This window comes from Motacilla alba, chromosome 1A (genome assembly GCF_015832195.1).
Source record: "Motacilla alba alba isolate MOTALB_02 chromosome 1A, Motacilla_alba_V1.0_pri, whole genome shotgun sequence".
NCBI classification, from domain to species: domain Eukaryota; kingdom Metazoa; phylum Chordata; class Aves; order Passeriformes; family Motacillidae; genus Motacilla; species Motacilla alba.
The window spans coordinates 53,442,389-53,465,816 of record NC_052031.1 but is presented as its reverse complement, the minus strand read 5'-3'; the positions used below and the strand labels follow the sequence as shown (position 1 = coordinate 53,465,816).

The window sequence follows — 23,428 nt, the reverse complement described above, 5'->3', positions numbered from 1 at the left end:
GTTCACACCAAATCCTGAAGCATGTATTATTTCGAAGACCTTGAACTTTAGCCTAAGAAAGTTTATCTGGAAGAAATACTTCACTGTGAGGCTGGTGAGGAGCTGGAACAGGTTGCCCAGAGAAGTTTTGGACATCCCATCAATGATATGTTTAAGGCCAGGTTGAGTGGAGCTTTAAGCAACCTGGTCTAGTGGAAAGTGTCCTTTCCCATGGCGGGGGGGGGGGGGGGGGGGGGGGGGGGGTTGCAACTAGATGATCTTTAATGTCACTTCCAACCCAAACAATCCCGTGATCCTGTAATTACTGGTATGGCAAGATGACTTAGGTAGGGAGAGCCTCCTGCTTAAAGGGACATTCCACAGTGAGGCATGAGGTCCTTGGTGCTGGGGCTAGGCTGATGGAGGGTGCAGGCTTTAGGGCTGTTGTCCTCTCTGAGAAGGGAAGTAGCATAGTTGCAAGAGAAACAGTGAAATTGTCTTACCATGGTGAACAGAGTATGAACAGAGTACATAGCAAACCACCCTGTGTTTTAATTTCCTCATGGGATAAGTAGGGCACAAATGAACATGTGCAGGGCATGGAATTAATCCTGTTCATGTAGGGAGGATCTAAATTAAATCACTTGTTACCTTCACCCTGCACTCTTTACTTACATTGCAATTATCTTGGGGTCATCTGAAGAACTTATTTTTCAGTTTCACTCATATCCTCATCTATAGCCTTTGTATCCCTCATTATTTTGTGGGCAGTGTAAAACAGTAATAAGAAAAAGAGATAGCTAAGTTCTTGAGCAAAAGAACTTAGTAGGTGCTAGTGGTTTAAATTTGATTTTTTAAAGTATGCATATTCAGCTGTCCTTTGAAATTAGCACACATTTTGTGGTAGCCACAAACACAATACTACAAGTGCAATTTCTGCAAGGTTAGTGACAGTGGGGTTATCAAGTTGTGGTGTTCTCATTTTCTTTTCTCTGTGGGGTTCACATTACAAAAAAACATTCAGAGCTGAGGTAGAGGCAATAGGCAGTCTTAACTTCTAAGGCCATTTGTATTTACCTGAAATTTTTTTCTAACACTGAATTTAGCTGGAGCGCAGCCTTGATGAGAAAAGTCTTATGCACCCTATCAGAAAGTAGCATGTAAAGTCTTGGACTACTTTCCATACTCACAGCTTTTAATGGTCTGAGGGATGACTGCTCCTTAATTAAACATTTGGGATTGAGAACTGAAAGTGAATATGTAAACAGGAAAGGAAAAATTGCTGCTCGTTGAGAAATGGGAAAGCACTTGGCAATGTCACCGCCAAACATTTTGGCTGTTAATGCCTTTGTGGGCCTGTGATAATTAATGTTCCTGGCCTTGAACTCTGTCATCTTTCTTGAATGTTTTAACTGCAGGAAAAACAAAGCCTTGAGTAAAAACTATAAGTAAGATCAGCCATGCTTCCTGACCTTCCCGCACTGTAGCTCCTGGCCTTGTAATTTGCCTGCCTCTCAAGCCTCTTGTTCATTATTTTTGGTTTCAGCTGATGCAGGGCCCCTGGGTAGATGGGGTCTCCTGGGAGTAGAGGAGGGGAATGTGTGGAGTAACAGCACTGAGTTGGGAATGGAGGACCGAGATAATGGAAGAAGTCTGCCAGTCTCAGGGATGGGAGTAAAATATGAAAACCTAGGGGGACTCATGGAAGAGGGCTAGTTTCTGTTTCCTCTTGAGCAACTGAGGCTGTCTCCCATGCCTTCAGCACCTCTTGTCCTCACCACCCCTTGCTCTGTGTTGAGCAGGACACAGGTGTCTGGTGTGATGGCCAAATTAGGGAGTAAGTTGGGATTTTTCTTGGCTTGTGTGTTTAGAGGGTGGAAGAAGGGAGATGGATTGTGGTGGAAAGACTAGGAAAGATGAGGGAAGAGAAATGGTTAGCTAGGAAACAGCATAAAAGATTGGTAGAGGTGTGTAGGGGCAGCAGCATCAGAGCAGCAAAGGGAATAATTTGGTGAGGGTGGAAAAGAAAAGGTCAGAGAGGAATAAAGAGAGGATAAAGATTCCGGAAAAATAGAATAGGTTTTGACAGGAAAATATGATGTCAAGAGCTTGATTAAATAGAGTAGTTGAAAAGTCGTGTGTTCTGGAAAAAAAAGTTATTAAATAAGAGACTACTAGTAAATGAAAAATTCACATTGCCATTTTCTCTGAATATTACTTAAGCTTTCATTCTGGGAGTCTTGTAATGAAATAGAGAGAAGCAAAATACAGAGAATGGAAAGGAGAAACCAAAATAAACTGGTATTTCATTGCTGGATTTGAATAGTAGAACATAATGCAGCATGTTACAACTTTTGAAAATTGCTTTCAAAAAATAAAAAAAGCCAGCATCTGGCAGTGGGTTAAACACTGGTTTGCTGTTTCAACGTCAATAATGCAAGTATATACTCACTCATGTATAGTTGTAATCTACTCACTTATATCGTATCTGCACGAGTAGCACGAGTAGCTCCACTTAAGCACACAAATGGTTCCCTTCTCAGCTGAATAAAATTATTACGCTGCTTTGCCTGCTGAGGACTCAAGCAGTCAATCTCAGTAAATCTTCCTTTCACCTTTCACAGTTCAGGTGCAATTCCCAACCATGCAGAAGAACTGAGATGTGTTAGAGTTCATGGAGCTGAGATGATTTATCTCAGCTTGGAAAGGGATAATATGTGACAATCCCTTATTGTAAATTTGAAATCAAATCAGCTTTTTTTTCCCCACTTGTTGTAGTCTGTTATTTAACACAGCTTTTACATATACTCCTTGGTTAAGGCTGATTAATATTTGATGAAGACAAATGGAGTTTTCAGAATAAAGCGTAAGAATTGCCCCAAAAGCAGCAGCCATCTGAGATAAGAGTGATCAGGAGGGAACAATCTGCCATTCAGCTCTGTGGCTGGAGAAAGCATCACTTAGACTGTAATTTTTATTCTGCTCTATATTTTTAAGGTGAAAGTATAAAGTACTTTAAATTAAAATGCAGTTTTGTTGTTTCAGCTTTCAAGAACTTGTGATAAAATTAACCTGTACATAGTTGAGAGCAAAGCAAGACTGGAATACATCACAGAAGCCTTCTCTGCAGCCTTGGAAGGTTAAAGACAGGCAATGATACTAAATGTCTTTTCAGAAATGACTGTTTTAAAATTAATTGTCCAAGCTAATAACCCTATTTGTTTTAATTATACAATATTTGAATGTCGAATTACTCCTATACAGGTGATATGGGAATGAACAACCCAAAAGTTAAATTGGCAAGTGAATGCATGTCAGTTTGGCACATATATTACTGATTTTAAAAACTTTGAACAGTTTTTAAGATTAGCTGTAACTGGGGAATCATCACTAAGGAGATGTATTTCCCATGGGATCTCTGGGGACTGGATTTTGGGCTGATGCTTGTTAAATATTCTAATTTATCATCCAGAACAAAACATACTCATTTATTGATCAAATTTACAGAGGATGCAAAAGTTAGGGCAGTGGTAAATGGAGAGGAAGAGAACGGCAAGTCAGTAATGCAGAATTGTGAATACCCAGTGACTTGGGTGGCAGCCTTGTTTTAGTCATTTTGCAGCACTGAATGCATAGAGGAATAAAATGTAGGTGATGCTTACTTAGTAGAGGACCCTTTTTTGTTGGAAGTGAGGTCTGGGAAGGATTTGAGGGTGATGGTTCACCAGCTGGCCTGCCTGCTGCCTGGCACACAGGGGAGCACGTGAGGGTGGAGGACAGGGCCAGCAAGGGGAGGTGGCACTTGCTCATCTTGTGAGTCCTGCCACAGCTTGTGCTGTGTGATGTGGGGCACCCTGGTGTCAGCAATCTGCAGTATTAGCTTTGAGTGTGTTCAGAAGAAAGGAAGGAGTGATGAGGTGCCCAGAAAACTTGTCACAGAATAAAGGGAAGTTAGAAGGTACCTTGATCATAAGTTACATGCATAGAGGTGAGGAGATGTACCACAAGATCAAGTGGCTGGGAGTAGCAGATTGGTCACATCAGCTTAGCAAAAGGGTATGGTTGGGGAGGAAAATTTGACATCAAATCAGTTTCTCAAGGTGTATTTTCTGTTCCTGTCAAATTTAGAAACAAGATGAGTTGTCTTTCTGGAGGGTGCATGTTGCTTAGCTGGGAATTATTTCAGGAAAATCTTCTGAAAAGGGTGTTTTTCTTTGTTTCCTCTCCTGCTCTTTCTGTCCTCCTCTGCATGAGACATCTTGCACAAAGGCAAGAACAGCATTTGTTCCCTACAGAAGAACTTTTTGAGTGTATGGCTTTGTCAAGCAGTTTAGTTGCCTGTCTCCTTCAGAATGATACTGTCAGAGAGATCCTGGATTTTAGCTGCTTGCTGGTCACCAGCTGCAACACTGACAGAGTTTCTCAGTGCTGTTGGCAGGCTATTTTACTGAAAGCAAAGCTTAGTATTTTGCATGCTAATTACTAAATAGTGGTATTACCAGTAGAGGTCACATAGGTATCCAGTATTCAGAAGCCTTAGAAACTACATGTTGAAGTGCTGTGTGGTTCCTTCATTCCTATCTAATGCAGAGGAAAACTACTTGCAGAGTGGCCTCATGCGATTTTGCATGTTACTTTTATACGCATATAGCATATCCATATTATTTGGAGGAAGAGTCACAGTCAATATTCAGTCAATATTTAGTCTATTCTATTTGCTAGTGATATCAGAATATGTATCTTCTACAACTGCTGCCTGTTCCGGTTCCCCTTTGAATGCTCTCATTGGATGTAGTAACACTGAAAAATCATTTCTTGTTCACTCCTTTTTCCTCTGGGGCGTGCCTTCAGGAGGTGGAGTTGGTATGCTTGGCTCACCCACTTGTGTATGTATGTGTGAGGCATGGCTGCATTTCCTCACTGTAGAAAAAAGTCCATCAAAAGGTTTTAATTAAAGTCATTGAAATGATGGGGGCAGTGGAAGGAGACAGATGAAGGGAGTAAGACCACATAAAGATAAGCAGGCACTGAGACCTTGTGCATTTGCCATGGTGAATGGTTTTCATGGGTTTTGAGAATTTCTCCTCAGAGAAAGACAGATCCAGAGTGCTCAGTGCCTCACCCAGAGTTGGCTGGGCTCTATAATGGAAATACAGATTATGCTAATTGAGATTGTTTTATAGTGCTAATGTGTATTTTACTCTTCTATGTGGTGAAGTGCAGTCTGGGTCTGAGGGAGCTGACAATGTCCTATTCATATGTAAAATGTTGTGAAGGATCTGTGGTTTGGGGTATTTCAAAAGTGCCACATGAGGGAATTCGTACATCTGAAAGCAATATTATCCTTATCCGTGTACACTCATTGCTAATGGAGAGAGGAGCATGGGAAAGCAGCTTCCCAGCCTCCCTGTACAGTTGTGTGGATCCTGCTGGAAGAAGGAGGATAACTTTTGTGGTCCAGTGGGGCAGGATGTGGGGCCAGCATTGCTCTACAGACCTGGAGCTGTGCTGATCCCGGTCAGCTGAGGCAATAAACAACTGCTGGGATAGTAAAAGATCTTGCAAAGAAGCCCATTGCATCTCTGTGCCTTGGGATTACTTGGAGTTTAGAAGTATTAAACAGAATAAACTCTTGGAATAAGGCAGTAAGCCCAGCTGTGTATTAATTGTTAGTTCGGACAACTTTCAAATCGCAGAATCAGGCCTTTGCTGTCTGTGATACTTTCTTCCTTTTAATATCAGCATTTGGCCTTCACATTGCCAAGGAAGATGCATCCTTAATTTGTGAGAGCTCATCTGCTTATCCAACAAGCTGCAGTCATAATCCTCTTTGCCATAATGAATGACTGCTCTGGAAGTGATTACTGCAGGATTTCATACTGTCTTTTCTGCTTATTGAATTCTTTAGTGCTTATTTTTTGTAAAGAAAATTGTTGCTCATAAATCACAGTAAAGTATCAGGGGGATATGACTGCACTGAAATACTGGAGGCGCTGCTTCAGAGGTGGTAAATCTTGGTCTATCTGGACATGTTGCTAGGACAGGAATGACCTGTGTCCCTTGGCTTCTGTTTGTCAGGTCAGGTGTGCATATGTGTGTGAGCACATATGCACACCTGCATATGTGTGTGAGCACATATGCACACCATTCTGCCTCAAGTTCAGACCCCACAAGTTTGAGCCTTTCATTGCTCCAGGTTAAAAAGACTGCTGCAGCTCTATTTTCTATTCTGCTTGGCTTGTGAGAAGACATACTGTGCATTTCAGTATATCCATTGCAAATATGATTTTGTTTCATCTTCTGTGCACATCTGTTGAAGAATAGCAAAGAAACAGTAGCTCAAATATACTGCAGCTGCAACAGCCGTCATTTTCATTTTGACTGTGATTCAAGATAAATGCTTTTGAAATTACAGCTCTCTAAAGAAACCTTCCTCCTTTAAAGGTTTTTCTCTTCCTCTTTTTTTGTCTTTTTGTGAGCTCATAAATCATTTTTGTTAGGTAGACTGGTACTTAACAGTGTGATGGAAGTAGTTGGAAATTTAGAAAAAGAAATCCAGCTTCTTATTTTTGTAGACAATGCAAATGTACAGCTTTTTTCCCCCCTGAACCTACATTTACACAGTTTTCTTTTGAACTTGCATCAGAGAGATGGGATATAACCAGATATCTACAAGCTTGAAAACTAGGCTGATAAAAAGACCAGAGTAGAAAATTTAGCTCTTTGCTTTGAAGACAACCCAGCAGCAGATGTGCCTGTTGATGTTGTTACAGTGAGTATCTAGAAATTGGAGGAAGGCATATTTAGAAACCTGTAAGCCTCATTATAAATCTTCCTACCTTTCCAGATTATTGCAGTCTACTTGGCAAAACACATGCCTGACTTGTAATGGAAAATTAGGAAAAAGTGTAATGTCCAGAAAGAGTTAGAAAGAGTTCTTCTTTGCATTTGATGTACTGGATCCACAGTGTCCCTTCATGCAGATTCATAATGCACGTGTTTGTGAAATACATATATTTCGAGTCATAATTCCTAAGCTTCTAACTTCATTTGTAGAAAGTTGCATTTGAGATGGAAAAAAAAAAGGAAACAAAGAAATTCTTAAGTTGATGTAGATGGCAAAAAATATTTATTTATTTATGAACTCTTAGAAGTACTTCAGTGAGAAAAAAAATATACTATTTTGATCAATATTTTGTGACATCTGGCTTTGCTAATTGATGACATAAATTACAGCATTCTCAGAGGTGAGCAGACAGCTGAGATGGTCAGTGATGGACCTGTGAAATACTGTGATGCCCCCAGATCTGCATTTCATGCCAGAGAAAACAAGATTGTATCAGAAAAGTTTTGACCAAGTCTAATGTAGTTTGTAGTTTGCACCCACAGAAACTTGCAGTCTTTAAAGAAGCCTGTGTGTTTGAGATAAATAAAATAGAGTTTTCCTCATGGGAGTAGTAAAGCCTGTGGAAAAGTCTCTTGATTTAGGTTTGTGGATAAGTTCTTGAGACTTCTAAAGAAATGCTGTATATATTAACATTTTTTTTTAATTACTGGAAAAAAAAATTCTCATTGCTCATTAACAGGGAAGATGTTGTGCTAATTTATGGCACATGCAAAGTCTGTAGGGTGACCAAGGATCTAAGTTTGCATAATTTCAGCCAAGGATATTAACTTCCCCACTGTGCCAAATTAAATTCATCCCCATGCTAATCTGAGAACAAACAGGATAAAATACAAATTTGTCTCTGGAAAACGGTCTAAAGCAAGAAGGAATTAAATATCTCTCGATTCTTTGGAGGGCATTTAACTCTTTTGTAATTAGTGATTAGAGCCAAGAAACAAATGTTGGGATTAATTTCCTTACTGTGCCAGGATTTATTTCACGTAACCTCGACCATTTAGGATTGCTGGTCAGTGGAAAGGAGAGGAGCCACCTCCAGAGCCCCTTGGGGTGGCCCACTGCTGCAGATGTGGCTCTCTTTTAATTGTAGGAGCTTAAATGAGTAGTTTATAGAAATCTCACCTCCTAATATGAATTCAGAGTGTAGTTGGGAGTTTTTAGGGTCTTTGCCTCTACTTTTCTGACTTGGGAAGTGAGAACTGTTACTTTGCTGGTCCCTGGCACCTTATCTGGCAGCTGTCCTGCTCTTCTCGGCTATAATAATTTCACTAAGGTGTGATCTCTTCTTTGTTTTTTATCCTTTGCTTTTGTTGTATCCATTTTGTTTGTTTCTCAAGCTAAGTAAACCCTTGTTTTTGTAGTTACTATCTGGTGTAAGGTAAAATCTGTTCTCCGTTGATAAACAGAAGAATGGTCACATACTCTGGGTTTAAAACTTTGGCATACTTATATACAATGCCTAATCTGATTTTGACTTTCTAAAAATAGATCTCTCAAGCTCCAGGGAAGAAAGCTGCAATGTTGCCTTAAAAAATCAAAGGAGGCCAGACAAGAGTTTAGTCATAAATCCTTGTACCTGTGGTCTTCAGATGAAGGACCAATAATTTAGTCTAAAATCTTGAGCTGAAGGCAGTGAAGCACAAGACACCAGATGTCACAAGATGTTGCTATCAATCCATTGATCTTTGTGAACCTCTCCTGAAGGATTAGTGTTCATAAATCATTGCCTGGAGAGCTATTTCAAAGTCCCTTACTCAAGCTTTTGCATTCACTCCTCATGTTCTGATTTAAAATTAACCCTTTCATATAATTTGGTATCCTTAGCCTGAATACTCTGTAGAAGGGAGCACAGGAATTTTAATGACATTTCAAATGAGTTAAACTTCTTGTTGCTGTGGTTTGAACTTGGCTGAAGTCTTGCAGAGCAAATTGTTGTAAATCATTATGGAAGACTTGTTTTCCTGAAGCAGAACAAACTGTTTACTAATCACAAGCTTGTTCAGCATGATTTTAGCTAACTGTCAGAAAGGTATGTGGACAAGATGTCCCAAATTGAACAATAAAAAACCAAAATCAGCGCCAAACCTCTGGGGAACTCTGGGAAAAGGCTACTTCTTTGGGTCACTTACTTCAACTCTACTCTGAGTGTTATCATGCTTCAAGAACATTGGAGTGCAAAATGTTGTTGAATTGAACCTTACCCGATTTGTATTCGGATATGACCAGCTTGCCTTGAGCATAATTCTTGCCAGAACAGACAGAGCATTGTTTTGTAATACCATTTACAGAAGAATGTTTACAATTGGGCTATGGATGTCTCACTGTGGTTAAGGTGTTTGGTGTAGTACTGAAATACATATTCCAATGCTGTATCCCATATACCAAGTAGAAGTAATTTTCTGTGCTCATTTGGGGTTGTAGCAGAAATCTATGCAAGAAAAACCATGTCCAGGTCTTTAGCTGAAGAGAATCTCTCTTGGGTATAATTATATATTTTTGCTTTGACTTAAAAATTCAGGAAGTTTAAAGGCAGTAGCTTGTGGCTAGAAATGGCAAAGGTGTAAGTAACCATTTTGATGCTGCTATCTTGCCTTGACCAAGTGGCACTGATTTTTCTGTCTGGGTTGAATAGGGAATGTTTAGGTAAATGGTTGGCCCTTACCCAGTGGGTTACAGCTCAAGCAAAAGCTACTATGTTATGTACCTGCTCTTTGCTGTCAAGAAGATGCTCCATGGAAAGCATTAACTCTGGCCTGAAATTAGGGGTGGCTGGGCAGGAGGAGAGCAATGGATTAGCTGGACAGCAGTGTATTTCAGCCAAAAGAAGCAACCATTTTCAGCCTCTCATGCAGAAATCAGACAAAAAATGAAGAGTAATCAGACAAAAAAGAGGAATATATTGGGCTTATTTATTTTAAAAAAGAACAGGATCTGATCCTCAACTGGAGTCTCACCATACTGCTGCCAGTGCATACTGTTTCCTCCTCAGTGAGAAAACTTGTATTCCAATAGGAGGAATGAATTATGTAGGTCAGTTTTAAGCAGTGCTGTATTAGGGAATTTTGTTCTTTGTGCTTTAGACCAGTGTAATGAAAAGTTAAATATTAATATGTCCTCAGAACTTTTCTCAAATATTTGTAATATGAGACTTAATTTAAGAGGCAGTGAACAGAGGTAAAATTTTTACATTTGGCTTTTGTTATTGTCATGGTTTGACGCTGGCCCAATGCCAGTGCCCCCATGAAAACCCATCTTCCCCTGGTGTCTGCTGTGAGATGCGATCAGAGACAGAGCAAAGCAGGCCTCCACTTGTAAACAAAAGGAAAAAAAACTTTATTATCACACACTTATACAATGAACACACAGAGCAGAATGGAAACCTTTCAAACATTTCTCCTCCCCCCACTCAATTCTCACAGAATGACACAAAACCTCAGTTCTTTATCCAGTCCATCACTCTTCAAATAATCAACTCAGTCCATCTCCACCCTTCCGACAATCACCTCTCATTTCATTGAGGAGAGAAGAGCCCCCTTGTGCCACAGGCCAATTCCCCGTCACACAGCACCACACTTCGTGACTTCTTCCTTCCATGTTCAGTGCTCTCACCACTGCACATGGACCAGAGCTGCTTTTAGGGTTTCCCCTTTCAAGGATGCCTTGCCCAGTTCCAGAAGAGAACGACAGTCTCTCACCTTTTTGGGACACCAGTCCCCCCCCAATATTTCACCCCCTGGGGCTGAGGGGTCTCACCATCACTCATCACCTGTCGTCTCCGCTCGCATCACTCCTTTGGCGCCGCCTCCTCCTGTTCGGGACACCAGTCCCCCCCAATATTTCACCCCCTGGGGCCGAGGGGTCTCACCATCACTTCTTTGGCGCCGCCTCCCCCTAAAATGCAGTCTCTGTATTACAGGAAAGATTCTGCTCATGGCTATACCAGAAAAGTCCAGCCAAAAGCCACTCCATCATCTCCTCCATCTAGGATTTTTTCCTCAACTTCTCTCAGTCGTTCTTCACTTGCACAGCTCTCATCACACTTCTATATTTCCTCTCATCCGTCTCTCTCCTCCATCGACTCCCGGAGGATCAGCATTTGCCAGGTTTCCACCGTCCCACAGAAGGGTTAAAATCACAGTCTCTGTTCATTTCGAACTCCCACACCAGCTCCGCACTCTTCACTGGGCACGCTTCCCATTGCCCCCCCACTTCTCTTCCTCGGCCAGGCCAGTACTATCAAGTTCAAGATAGCACTGGCAACTCTCTCTCACTCTCTCTCTCTCCTGAGGAAGGGGGGGCTGCCCGCTGCCTCTCTGAGTTCCTCCACCCTTCCATCTCTGTGGGGAACTCACTCTTGTCCGAACCATCGCCTCCCGTCCTCTGCCTGAGGCTCCGGCCCACCTCCCTCGGCCGCATGGCTTTCCCCTCCCCCGCCCAGCCCGAAGCTGGGCAGGGGAGGTCTGAACTCTTCCATCCACCGGAACCAAGAGAGCGATCCCCTGGGAGCTTCTCGCTTTTAACCCCTGTGTTCTCAGAGGCGTATCCATATCCTCAATGGTCAAACCAGGTGCCAATATCCACATCTGGGCACCTATTTGGTTTGACCACTACCACCTCCCAAAAACCCACTTCCTCTCAAACCACGACAGTTATCATGACGGTAATTAGAGTAGCCCAGGCAATGTAAATTAAATGTTGCCAAGTAGGGAGGCAGTTGCTAGATAGCAGCTGAGTACCTTTTAATATACAGAAGTCTTGGAAACTGGAGCCTCAGACATCTATGAGATAGTAGATTGGTAGTGATAGAGATGGCTGCTGAATGCAGGCACCCATCCTTGAAATGCCACTTTTTTGTCTCTCTCAGTGCTGAGGAAGAAGTGGCAGTTATTTTGTGTGTCTCTTCCAGCAAAGTCTCCTCTGGGACTTAATCCCACACAGACTTGTGAGAAATTGTTTGATTTGCCCTTCTGACACTTTATGAGAAGATGACCTTTATGGCTTTCAGTCTTCAAAAATCTTGATTCCCATGATTTCTGCCTGACTCCCTTTCACTTTGTCTAGGTCGTCACAGTGTTCGCATTCATTTTAGGCCAGTAATCTCCCAATAGAAGTGCTACCATGTCCCCTTGTCTCAGTTTTTTGTAGCTCCTAATAGGGAGAGGTAGAAATTGCATTTATGCAGCTTCCTATAGTCATTATTTTTCAGAGGTCTCCAATTCTAGGATAGGGTCTTTGAAGGTTTCCAAGTGCATTAGAAATGCCCTCTTGCCATGAGCTTGGCTCACATGTTTCCATGTGAATGATCTTCAGTGTTCTTGTCTTAAGTGTGCTGTAACTCACAGGTCAAATTCCTGCTCTTGGTACTGGTGGATCTAAATGGAGTTTTCTGGAAGCTGGAGCTGTACACAAATGCTCCTGTTCTGAGATGATTTAAGGCCTACACACTCCTCTGTATGTATGCATACACAGCTGATTGTTGTGTTGATAAGCAGGGCTGTTTATCTTCCTCTTTTGAGAAATTGAAATTTAGTGCCTTGATAGCATTCTCTACAAACTTCCTTATTAGATTTATAACTAGTGGTTCCACACATATTTTAGCAAGATGGGCCAAGGCTGCATTTTTGACAAATCATTCCTGGGGGTGGAACAAAGATCTTGTTTTCACAGCTCTCGTATTTAAGTAACAAACTCTTGATACATCCAGTTGCTCACACTCCTGGCTAAATTCAGGGGATTCATATTCTTGCTGCACATGCAGTATTAGCACTACTCTTGAATGATTAAAGGCACTGAATGCTGCTGATCTTACGGGTCTTTTACAACCTAGACAATTCTAAATTTCTTTGTCAGCTGCTTCACACTGTTGGTGTGCGTGAACATGATCTTTTGAATGGTTCTTGGAGCCATGCATAAGCAGTACTTATCATTAGCTTATAATTAACCATAATTATGTATGGAGATCAGCTCAAGCCATAAAATGTAGATTTAGATATTTACTATGCTAATAAGATTTGGTGAGGATAAAGGGTTTGATTTTTTAATTTTCACTTCCACAATGGTGTGACAGATCCTTAGAAGAAGTGTTGTTAAAATTAGTAGAGCTGCATACCCTCCATAATACAGTTCTTTTTACTGCAGATTGCTATAGGTGAGGTTCAGGCCCAAAAGGTTTTGTCATTGGCATAATGAAGCACTGCCTCAGAGAAGCTGAGACAGTAGAAAATATGTCGTAGGAGCCCTGAGAGGTAAGTGTGCCCACAGACATTCCAGAAAGTGTTTTGAAGTATATAAAAACATTCCTGATAGTTATTCACTTGAGGACAGTTGTACAAACAGTGCAGTTGGGATTTCTGCTGAGGAAGGAGGAGTATTTACCTTTATTTTGATGCTGCAGTAAAATTCCAGGCACAAGTACTTTCCAGGTGTGCACAATGTGCTGTGTACAGTTGTACCAGGGAGTGTCGTTCCTGGCATCAATAAATAGGAAACCAAGGGCAGTGTTGCTATGCTAACCCCACAGTCTGATTCTAAAGGCTTTATTGAAAAACCAAAACAAATTAAGTAATACTGGAAATGATAAAATATGTTGAATCACCTCTATGATTAAGGCTCTACATTAGCATTTAGCTTTTGCCGGCGAGATAGCTTTTTCTATTCTCTATTTACATCTAGAAACAAATCTTTCATGTTGTGTAAATAATTTAATCTCTATTGCTGTTACTGCTGCATATACAGTGTTGATACCTGCTGGCTAAATGAAGCAGGAAGGAATGGATACACTTATGCATTGTACTATTTACTGTATTTAATGGAAATTAAAAGTGAAATAACAAGTTAGGGAACACCACAGTAGAATTGTTGTTATTCTTCATTTTAGAACAAAGCATCAGTGTTGCAGGACCTTAGTTAAACACAGTCTAATGAGCTGGATACCTTGAAATGTTCCCCTCTCCCTTTCCCCCTGCTGTGGTGTTTTAATGTGCTTTGCCCTTGACTAGAAGTCTTCGTTTTGGAAAGGTTTCTTTATTGAGGAAGGGGCTACAAAATTATTTTGAAAGCTTCTCTGGACACAGTTCTGGTATGAGAGCATGGAGGGGGGATAAGGTGGACAGGAGCTCTGTAGTTAGAATGGCTGTTGGATGTCTCACATCCTTATTTCAAAATTTTCTTCCTTAAACCACTTCCAGGCTTTGGAAACTGACGATACTGTGAAACATTTTTTAAGTTTTAATTTTTTAAAACACATTGTAAGTTATCTTTTAAAAAGACACATTAGCACAGCAGTGGAGGAATCACAATACTTGTCTGCTTAACTAAAAATGCCAGAATTTAATCAGGTCTTTAAATGTGTAAAATAAAATTATTGCCTCTACTAACATTACTGTCCTAATTTTGAAGAAAATTGAAGCCAATTTGTTTATTACTGAGTATGTCTGCCTCCTGCTGCAAGACCTGTGGAATCTGTCTGCTTAGGAAAAAAGCAACCCAGCATGTTATTAGATAATTACCTCCTATTGAAAAATAGATATTGAGTGAGAGAAGGAATCAATTATGTTTCCAGATTGGACCATATACAGTTTTCTGTGGTTTATATTACTTGATGTATCAATTATGATACTAGGCCTCAGTATTAAAACATTACTGGACTGTATTCTCTGACTTGGCTTGGAGCCCATGATAGCTTGTCTGCAAGTGGTGCAGCTCATTGTTCTAGGACACTTCAATAGTTTCTGGTTACAAAATGTGGCAACATATGATAAAAGCATGCCTGACTTGGCTTAACATGATGTTTCCAGCAGGAACATCTCTTTTTCCTCTTTTTTTGATTATTTCTTAATCAAATGTTGATGAGACAAATCTTCTCTCACTGTGATGCTGGATGTGGGTGTCTCACAGCCTGATGATCCATTTCTGTTTCCCAGGGCGAGCTGGCGGCAAGAGAGCGTTAGCAGAGGATGATGTGGGCCATGTGAGATAAGAAGCACAGCATGTTCTTGTTCTCCTCTTGACTGTAGAAGGTGGAGCTGAATGTCTTCTTACAGAGTTTTATGGCCACAGAGGTCTAACTTGAAGCTGATGGTCGGCATTCCTGCTGGGGCTCAGGCCAACAGCTCTCCTGTAAAATTTGTCATTCAAAATGCTCCTTGATCAGACCTTTGACAAAGCCTGTGCTTTGGAAGCCAGCTGGTCTTTAATAGTAGAATACAGTGCTTGTTGTTCTGTGGATCAGTCAAATTTCCAGTTGTAATATGTAAAGCAAAATTGTGGCAAGAAGGCCAGTGGTGTTTGATTGTATGTATGTTGTGTACTGATTAGTATCTGTTCTAGGAGAAACAGAAGAGTTAGTTTAAAAGCTTTTAAACCGTGCAATTTAATATGAGGTTCCTGTATGCATCTGTGTTTAGGCTAAGAGAGGCTCAGACATTGCCTCTCAGAGGTGCTGATTATAGGAATCCATCTGACTCCTTCCTGATGATCAGACAAGCAGGTGTCTGGCACTGCTGAAAATTGTGTTGTTTTGGTCCCCATGCTTGAATTTTTGTGCACCCAAACTGAGAGTTGTTGCATAACAACTTTTATAAGGGGGCTTTTATTTTCAGTAACTTCCACAATAGATAAGGGATTTAGCTCTTAGACAATTTCTAGGGAAGGGAAAATCAGGAGTTAAGTGACAATACTGTCTAGAATACTGTGGTCTGGCAGGAAATCTTTTCTTGCTATAGATACTGCAATTGCTTTCTGCTAGCCAGTGTTGCTAACCTGTACTAATTTCAATTTCCCCTTGCAGTAATGCGCAGAAATCCATTTGGGATGGACATTTGCTGTCGGAAAGGATCCAGGAGCCCACTCCAGGAACTGTATAATCCCACTCAGGTGAGTGTCTTGTGGCTATAATTAAGCTTCTCAATCCAGTATACAAATACAGTCTCTTTTGATGATATTTTGGTGTTTTCTTATTTACATGCAACAGCTGCCTTAATTCGGGAGAACTGATCCTGGAACCTGCAGGGTTTGCTATAACATTCTACAGTTTGAGTTAAAAGCCTGATTTTTAAAGGCTTTTAGTTTCAAGGATGCAGACTCCTCCAAAATCTTTTCTTAGGTACCCAAAAGCCTTAAAAGGATACCTAGATGGAAGCCGAGGCAATGTGTTGACATGGACTGGCAGGATGGGGTGAAAGAATGTGACATGATCTACATGAGACAAGGAGTGCAGTAAGACTGTAAATTGCCATAATAATACAGTGATATAATTTATATGACTTCCAGATAGCCAGCTCCCTTTCTTGTCCTGGTCCATGGCTTGTATGGAGTCTAGACAAACACTGTAGCTCAAGTTCTTGCTTACACTATGTGCTATTCAATACCTGACTGTCTTGATGAGAGCTCAGGACCTCAGAGCAATAACCTCAGTTATTGCTCGTCTTGTGACAAGCAGCATAAGAATACTACCTGAAATTCATGCTTCTGTTTACTCCTCTAGATCAATTTATTCCCCACATGTTGGCTGAATTGGCACATTCAGGAGAAGTATTTACCATTGGCAGCTGAGAGGAAGTGCTGCCATTGAGAGAAAATGCCAGCTGACTATGAAACATATTTATTAAAGTTTAACAACCACCTATTATATATTTATCAATGAATAGATTGAGTTTTATCCCAGATTTATAGATTTATCCCAGATTTATAGATTCCATCAATGAATAGATTGAGTTTAATCAAATTGGCTATTAGGGAAAGTGACTATCCCAGTAAATCTAACTTGTTAGATTTAACAAGGCAATAAGTGTTTTTAATACTATTTGTTTATGAAGAGACTCACTATAGAGTGTGCAAAACGAAGTCTGAGGGATTTAAAGTATTTACATAAAGAATTGACAGCAATCCAAAGATATGTGATATCGGTTATGAAGCGCAGTAAAGCTCCATTTGCTTGTTAATGTTGTTTTTATGAACACAGGCTGACTTTCTAATTCAATTTGAATTCTGGGCATGGCCGGGAACATAAGTTTGTCATACTGTTATACTGCCTTTATTGACCATTATGGGAGTCAGCATTGCCTAAATGGGAAGTGTATGCAGAAGCCCTGAAGAGGAACAATCCAGTGCTGCAAAGGAAAACTATTATCATTTGCAGGTCAAATTTAAAGACTCTTTGCAGATGTTCAAGAGGAGCAGGTAAGGGAGAAGAGACAGGCTGAGTAATTAGTTTCTCTGAGGTCTGCTGCGTGTCAGTCAAGACATTTTGCCCTTTAACATTATTAAAGGCCAAGCTGTAGGAAAGAAACATCCCCATCCACTGAAGGGCCATAATCCCAGAGCCCTTGCAAACTTGGACAACTGAGAAGATTTCCTGAGCTTCCTGAAGCAGGGGACATAGCTAGCAGCTCCTTCCTTTCTGTGTACCCTGACCAAGTGAACCATTAGCAGCCCTTTCTGGGCTCACCTGTGAGCCAGCCAATGCCAATGTTTGAGGGAGTGCAGCAGTTCTGGCAGCTGATGTTGAACTAAAGATGTTTATTGTTATTGATGTTATTAAAGTGTTTTATGCAGAAGTGTTTCCATCAGCTTGCTGATATCTGTTTTTATGAAGCTTTTAATTTTTGTTTGTTTCTTTGTTTTTAGTTGCTGTTTGATTTTTTTTGTAAAGGGCTTTGCATGCTGCCCTCAGTACCAGAGGGACAGACAAATGAATGTATGCAATCTGGGAAAACAGTAACAAGAAAAGGCAGTGAGTAGAGGCTGTCAGAGGAAACAACAGGTTGGAGCTGACACCTAGAATGCTTCATCAGATATATGGTTCATCTTTTTTTTTTCCCATTTGTGCCCAAAGAGACTTCTGTCTTACCTTAAGATGGCAGGTTAGAGACTGTTGTATATTTTGGCAGGAGGGTGCTTATTCCTTAAGAGTTCGCCTGTACTTGCAAGGATGGGGGGATGGAGGTCAGAATCTCATGTTTCCTTGCTGAAGCAGTTGCAATCAGCCTTTTGTAAAGTCATCTCAGAAGTCAAATATGTAATAAATATGCAAGAAGACAAGGCCAGGCTGGATGGAATCTCAGTGGAAGGTGTCCCTGCTCATGGCAGTTGGAACAAGATGATCTTTGAGGTTCCTTCCAGCTCAAACCAATCTTTGATTCTAGGAAGACATTTTTGGCCAAAATCTCTCTTATTAATCTAAGTGATGAAAACATTTAGATCTTTAACCTCTGACTATCAGTACCTTTTGGACTCCTGATACTGTGAATCCATGTTTCTCTTCTGGGTGCCCGTGGCTGTGTGTGCCATCACAGAAACTCTCTGGCACTCAGCTTAGCTGCCTCAGAGCAGCAGCAGAGCTGATAGAGCAGATATTTGTAGTTCAAAGTAATATGTGTAATTTAAACACCAAACTTAGGCCTCTGAAAGTTGCCTTGAAGCTATGGTTTTGGATTACTACAAGCTAGGTGTAGCTGTGATTTTTTAAAGGGTAGGAAACTTTAAATTTGAGATGTATTAAGGGCCCATTCTGCCTTGCATTCTGTGTGCTCCTGGCAGTTCCCTGCCTGGGGAGATGAGAGTTTGGTCATTGATTGAAATAGGTGTCAGATAGGGTCAATACTCACTGGGATTTCGGTTGCTGTCGTTTAACATGAATCAGTTTTTTCTACTCGTGTTTAATATCAAGTTGCACTGCCCTCATAAAACCAGATGGAGACAGGTTGATTTCCACCAGTGATTGGGCTTCAGGAAATTCAAATGTAGCAATGATCTGAAGATGACTGAATGGGTGATTTTGGTGGTTTGTAGGAGCTGAATTGTTAGGATTGTAGTCAGATTTTCAGAGGGTAAATCATAATGGTTCCTATGTTGAATGGAAAAAGAGAAGACAAGTGGGTGGAGATAGCACTTGAATTAGGACTTGAGAAAGTGTCCATGACAAAGCCCATGTGGGATTTATGCCTTAGCTGGGTGTCTGGCCTTGTGATTATTGTAAAAGTAAGAATAACACATTTGCTCTTTTGCTTGTGGTAATAAAGCAGAAAATGGGAAGTGCATTTGTCTGTGGACAAAGATTTCTTCTCTACAGCTTTCACTGCAAGATTTTTCATGAGCACTAATGTACCATGAGGGAAAGAAAAGTCAATATAACCAAACTGGATTTAAACTGAATAAGGGGATTTCCAGGCTGTCGTCTCCTCATACACAGCAGGCGATGTGCAGCACGTTTCAGACCTTATTATCTGTTGTTTTGCCTTTCCTTTTTAGGTGTAGCTTTAGTAATAAGCTGCAGAGATACCAGTGGCAAATTTTGAGGGTTGAAAGGAATTGTTTATTTAATGAGTTTATTAAAAAGACACATAATTATAAATGGAAAAAGAAAGAGGATTCAATTACGCAACAAATGGCAAAGGAGAGAATCTAGATGTAACTGAACACAGATGAAGAGCCCCACAGGAATGTGACACAAGCTCGCATTTTATCTTGGGTAGATTTTATGAGGTTTTTATTGCATATGAAACCCCAGTAATTTAAGAATGTGGGGAAACAAATAGTTGCTAGACATATTCTTAGAAGACAACATATACAACTGTGTCTTGTAATTTACGTGGCTTTGTACAGTCCCACTGCTCCAAGAATAACAGGTAATTGTGGGTCAGCCCATGAGCTGGAGTCACCAGAAGTTCAGAATTGGGTAAAACTGCTCACACTTTCATGTTTAACATTGATCTGTTTGGTACAGAGGGTGTGCTACTGAATTACAAGAAGTTTCAAACCAAAATAGAAATGTTAGAGGAATGGGAAGTAATTGCATCTAAGGTTAGACTTTTGTCTTCTAGTTGTCAAGATTAACATTTAATTCTTATTAAATGCAAGTAGCACCATTGCTTAGTCTAACTGTCTAGACTTCTAAGAGGAACACAGAAGAGATAAAGTTCTGTATCTATCAGGATCCAAATCCAAGGATGAGTTTGTTTCACTTTTTAGTTTGACATTGACATTGCCTAACTTTAATTCATGAATCGACCTGACTGTTTTGCTAAAGGTCACACTGTTTGCCAATTTCTTTTTGTTGAGGAGAGGTATTTCTAGGTGTCTGCTTTTGGTGTAGCTGGACCAGGTCTAGTAATTTGCTAAAACTGGTGAGTCATAACTGTAGACCACCTGTTTGTTGACTTTGCATTATGAATTGTATTGAACTGGTTTGGTGCAGTCATTTCAAAATGACCCATTTCTTTTATTCTGTTTTTTTCCCCTTCTCTCCTTCCCACCAGGAGAAGGGAAGTAAGTGAGCTGTTGCCTTGCAGACAGTGTTTATACATCATCAGTCTCTTCAGGCCACGAATGCTGCTTTTTGGGAGCTGCCCTGTGATTATCTGTGGCTGAGACTGCCTGGATAGCACCAGCAAAGCCCAGCCTAGTTCAGCCCACATCATCCACCTGGGTTGGAGTTTGCTATCTTCAATTGATTTCCACTCCCTAGGATGACTCTTGGGGCTGTACCCATTCCTGGACAGCGGTTTGTGGTGAGCTTTCTTGTCTGAGCTCTGTGTACACACCATCCACAGCACTTTGTATCAAAGGTTCCAGTGCTAGGGACCTGGTATTTCTGTCCTTGGTGTGCCTGAGGCTCTGAGCACTGCGCGGTTTGTTTCAGTGTGCTCTGGCTCCTCAATCAGGGACACAGAAGCCAAAGAGCAGGTCATTGAGTAGAATGAGAGGTCCAGTTCACCTGGTGGTTTGTCCTCAGCAGCAAGTGACCAGATTACAAGAAAGATTAAAAACTCATGATATTCTTCCAGAGCACAACCTGTGGGTCATGAGCGTCCTGAGCCAGACTTGCATTTTTGTCAGCTATATCATGCAATAAAAGCTTCAGATGACTGACAATTACTAAATCAGTCAGAAAGGGGAGGAAAAAAGTAGATGTTTGGAGTTCCTTGCCAATTTCAGTTAGACAAGAAAATTACACCAGCACTGTGTACCAGTGCTATCCATTATATTTTTCTTCAGTTTTCATGTAGATGTGTTCTGGGTTTCAGATTTCTTCCTTGAGACAGCCATATAGCTGTCCTGGGAAGTGAACTTTGGAATATAAGAAATAGTGCAGTTTATCTAAAGGACAATATGTTAGAAGTTATTGATGCTTTACAACAGAGTCATAAATATGTATGATATGTATGTGCTCTTATTGAGGGCAAGAAGTGGCCCAAAAATTCTACCAGTACTGAAAACATATATTGTGTGGTTGATGCTGATCTTTGTAGGCAAATCTGTGCAGATGATAACAACATGGTAAGTACGGCTCATAATAACAGTATTTGATTGATCATAGATTAAAAACTCCTTAATGAGGAAGGTACAGCATGGAGACATAAGGAAGAACAGTTGATGTACAATGCCAAACTTTAGGTACCTACTCCTGTTGGTAAACAACAACTTCATATGTAATTAGCATCGTTTGCTGCAGCAAAATGCCTGCTGATGAAAGAGGAGATAATTGATGTACTCCATGGATGACTTCTTATGCAGAGACATTACTTACTGTCACGCTTGGAAATCATAAAATAGCAGCTGGCCTGGAATGAAATATTACATTAACCTTAGCAGAAAAATTGCACTAGTCAGAATGCTTTGTTATTAATTACTGATTACAAATGATAACAGGTGGTTTTAGATGCTGAGGAAATGACTTGGGGAGGGGAAAATTTCAGGTATGGTGTGCTTCATAGATCATTCACTGATGGTGACATGATGGATACCTTTGTAAGTCAAGAGGAATAAATCAGACAAGTATATACAGTAACTACCAGCACTCAAGACTAGAATTATCCACAGGACATGCTCATTTAAGTTCCTGCAGTGTATTGGGAGGAATTTTTGGGCACTAGTGTTTAATAAAAGACTCATTACCTGCATGAAATGAAAAAAAAATAGTGTTACTCAAAGTAGCTCAGATTTCCCAGATAGAAAAAAAAAATTTCTCCAGTCCTTGATTTGTATTTTATTCTTTTGAGAGCATGTGAGTTTTACTATAAAAGATTTCTGGAGGCATAAAAGTATGAGAGGAAAGGTTTAATAATACAAGAGACGTGGCCAAAACCAAAAGGGTTTTATGTGGTGGAGGTGAAAGAGGATAGCACAGCTTTTCAAAATTATCTGTATGCAATGTGTGGACTCTCTGTTAGACAAGCACTTGGACAGATGGGTGGAGAGAAGACCTGGACTCAAGCACTCTGACCTGGTGCCATTCAGTGGCTTTTTGTGTTTAATTGTCTACAAATCAGACCTCTGAAGATCTGAACCATGCTGGTTCAGTCAAATGCTTGCTCTGAACTCAGTAATTTTCAGTTTGAATATTCAGGTTGGACACTTCGCCTACCTCTTTCTCTGCACGAAGTTCGTCATTTTTCCTTCCCGGTTTTAAGTTTTGGACCTAAAAAACTGGGTGATCATACTTCAGAATGCAGGGGGATATGGCAGTTTGGAGGAAGCAAAGGGCAGTGGGAGGATGTCTGTGATGAGCACAGATTTTTGCTTCTGGTCCCTCCAGAGCAGTGTCTCCTTTCTGTCTGTGCTCCAAGCATCCGAAACCATCCAAGTGCCCCCCCTGGAGTGAGTCTTCTCTCCTTGGTGTTATGGACAGGGCTGAGCAGAAAGGTCAGCTGGAAAATACACAGTTTGTGGATGACTGAAAGCAGTTGTGAGTTTGGGCTGCATTCTTCCAGTTGTGGTAGGTGGAGAACACTTGGGTTGGCTTGGAGTTGATCTCACAGGGGCGTGTGTGTGTGGGCAGTGATGGACTTGAGGTGATGCAATTGTGCATCCCAGACTGGGCAGGTCATGTATCCAGGTGACACAGTGCAGAGTGTCTTCAGTCTCTCCTGTTCATGCTGTCATGTGTTCTGAAACTAAACAGAAGAAATGAGCAGGATTTCAGGCTGGCAGGCTCTGCATTAAGCCTCTGTCAGGATGATCTGAGGATATAATAGAATAACAGCCACGGCTGATTTAAGACCTTGGGCGCTTGTCTGTTGATCTAGTAAAACAAGGAGGAAATTCTGCCTTGCCCTGACAGTCTTGTTTGGTGACATCAAACCCTTGTGACAGCAGCAATTAACAGTTCACTGAATCCAGAGTACGAACTGGAGGGTCTTGGGCTATTCCTGCCAGTGTTCAGGGTGCTCTTACAGAACTGGGGTCTGAATTCCTGCAAACAGAGGACGCGTGCGGTGCCCCATGCATGGGAAACAGCCAGCTGCTGGTTGTTGGAGTTGTCCTTACATTTGTTTGTTTAATTATTAGACTGAAAGATTGGTTGTTTCAGTAATCATCACCTGGGCAGCCACACTTAAACTGCTTTTATTCACTAGTTTTCAGACTTTGCTTCTTACTCATATGGAGAAGGTATGGAAAGAAAAGTAAGAAAAAAGTATTTTTACAAGGCAATACCTATACAGCATTTGAATGCAACAAAAAAAGTGTTTGTATTGTGTATGTCTCATTCTCCTCTATAAATAACATAGTGCCTATCACACTGAGGCCACTCAAGGAGGTCATTCT

The 23,428-nt window shown here is 40.8% G+C and overlaps 1 protein-coding gene across 2 annotated transcripts in view; it reads left to right on the top strand.

Moving 5' to 3' along the window:
• Positions 1-23,428, top strand: part of CHST11 (carbohydrate sulfotransferase 11) — a 159,339-nt gene that overhangs the window by 52,147 nt on the left and 83,764 nt on the right. The window contains exons 1-2 of one of the 2 annotated variants that reach the window (XM_038155187.1): positions 15,672-15,757; positions 20,140-20,391. In XM_038155187.1, coding sequence (XP_038011115.1) covers positions 20,350-20,391 — 42 coding nt within the window. In that variant the 5' untranslated portion in view covers positions 15,672-15,757; positions 20,140-20,349. Of the gene's footprint in view, positions 1-15,671; positions 15,758-20,139; positions 20,392-23,428 lie in introns of those variants that run through there. The other variant, XM_038155186.1, reaches the window with a different exon arrangement.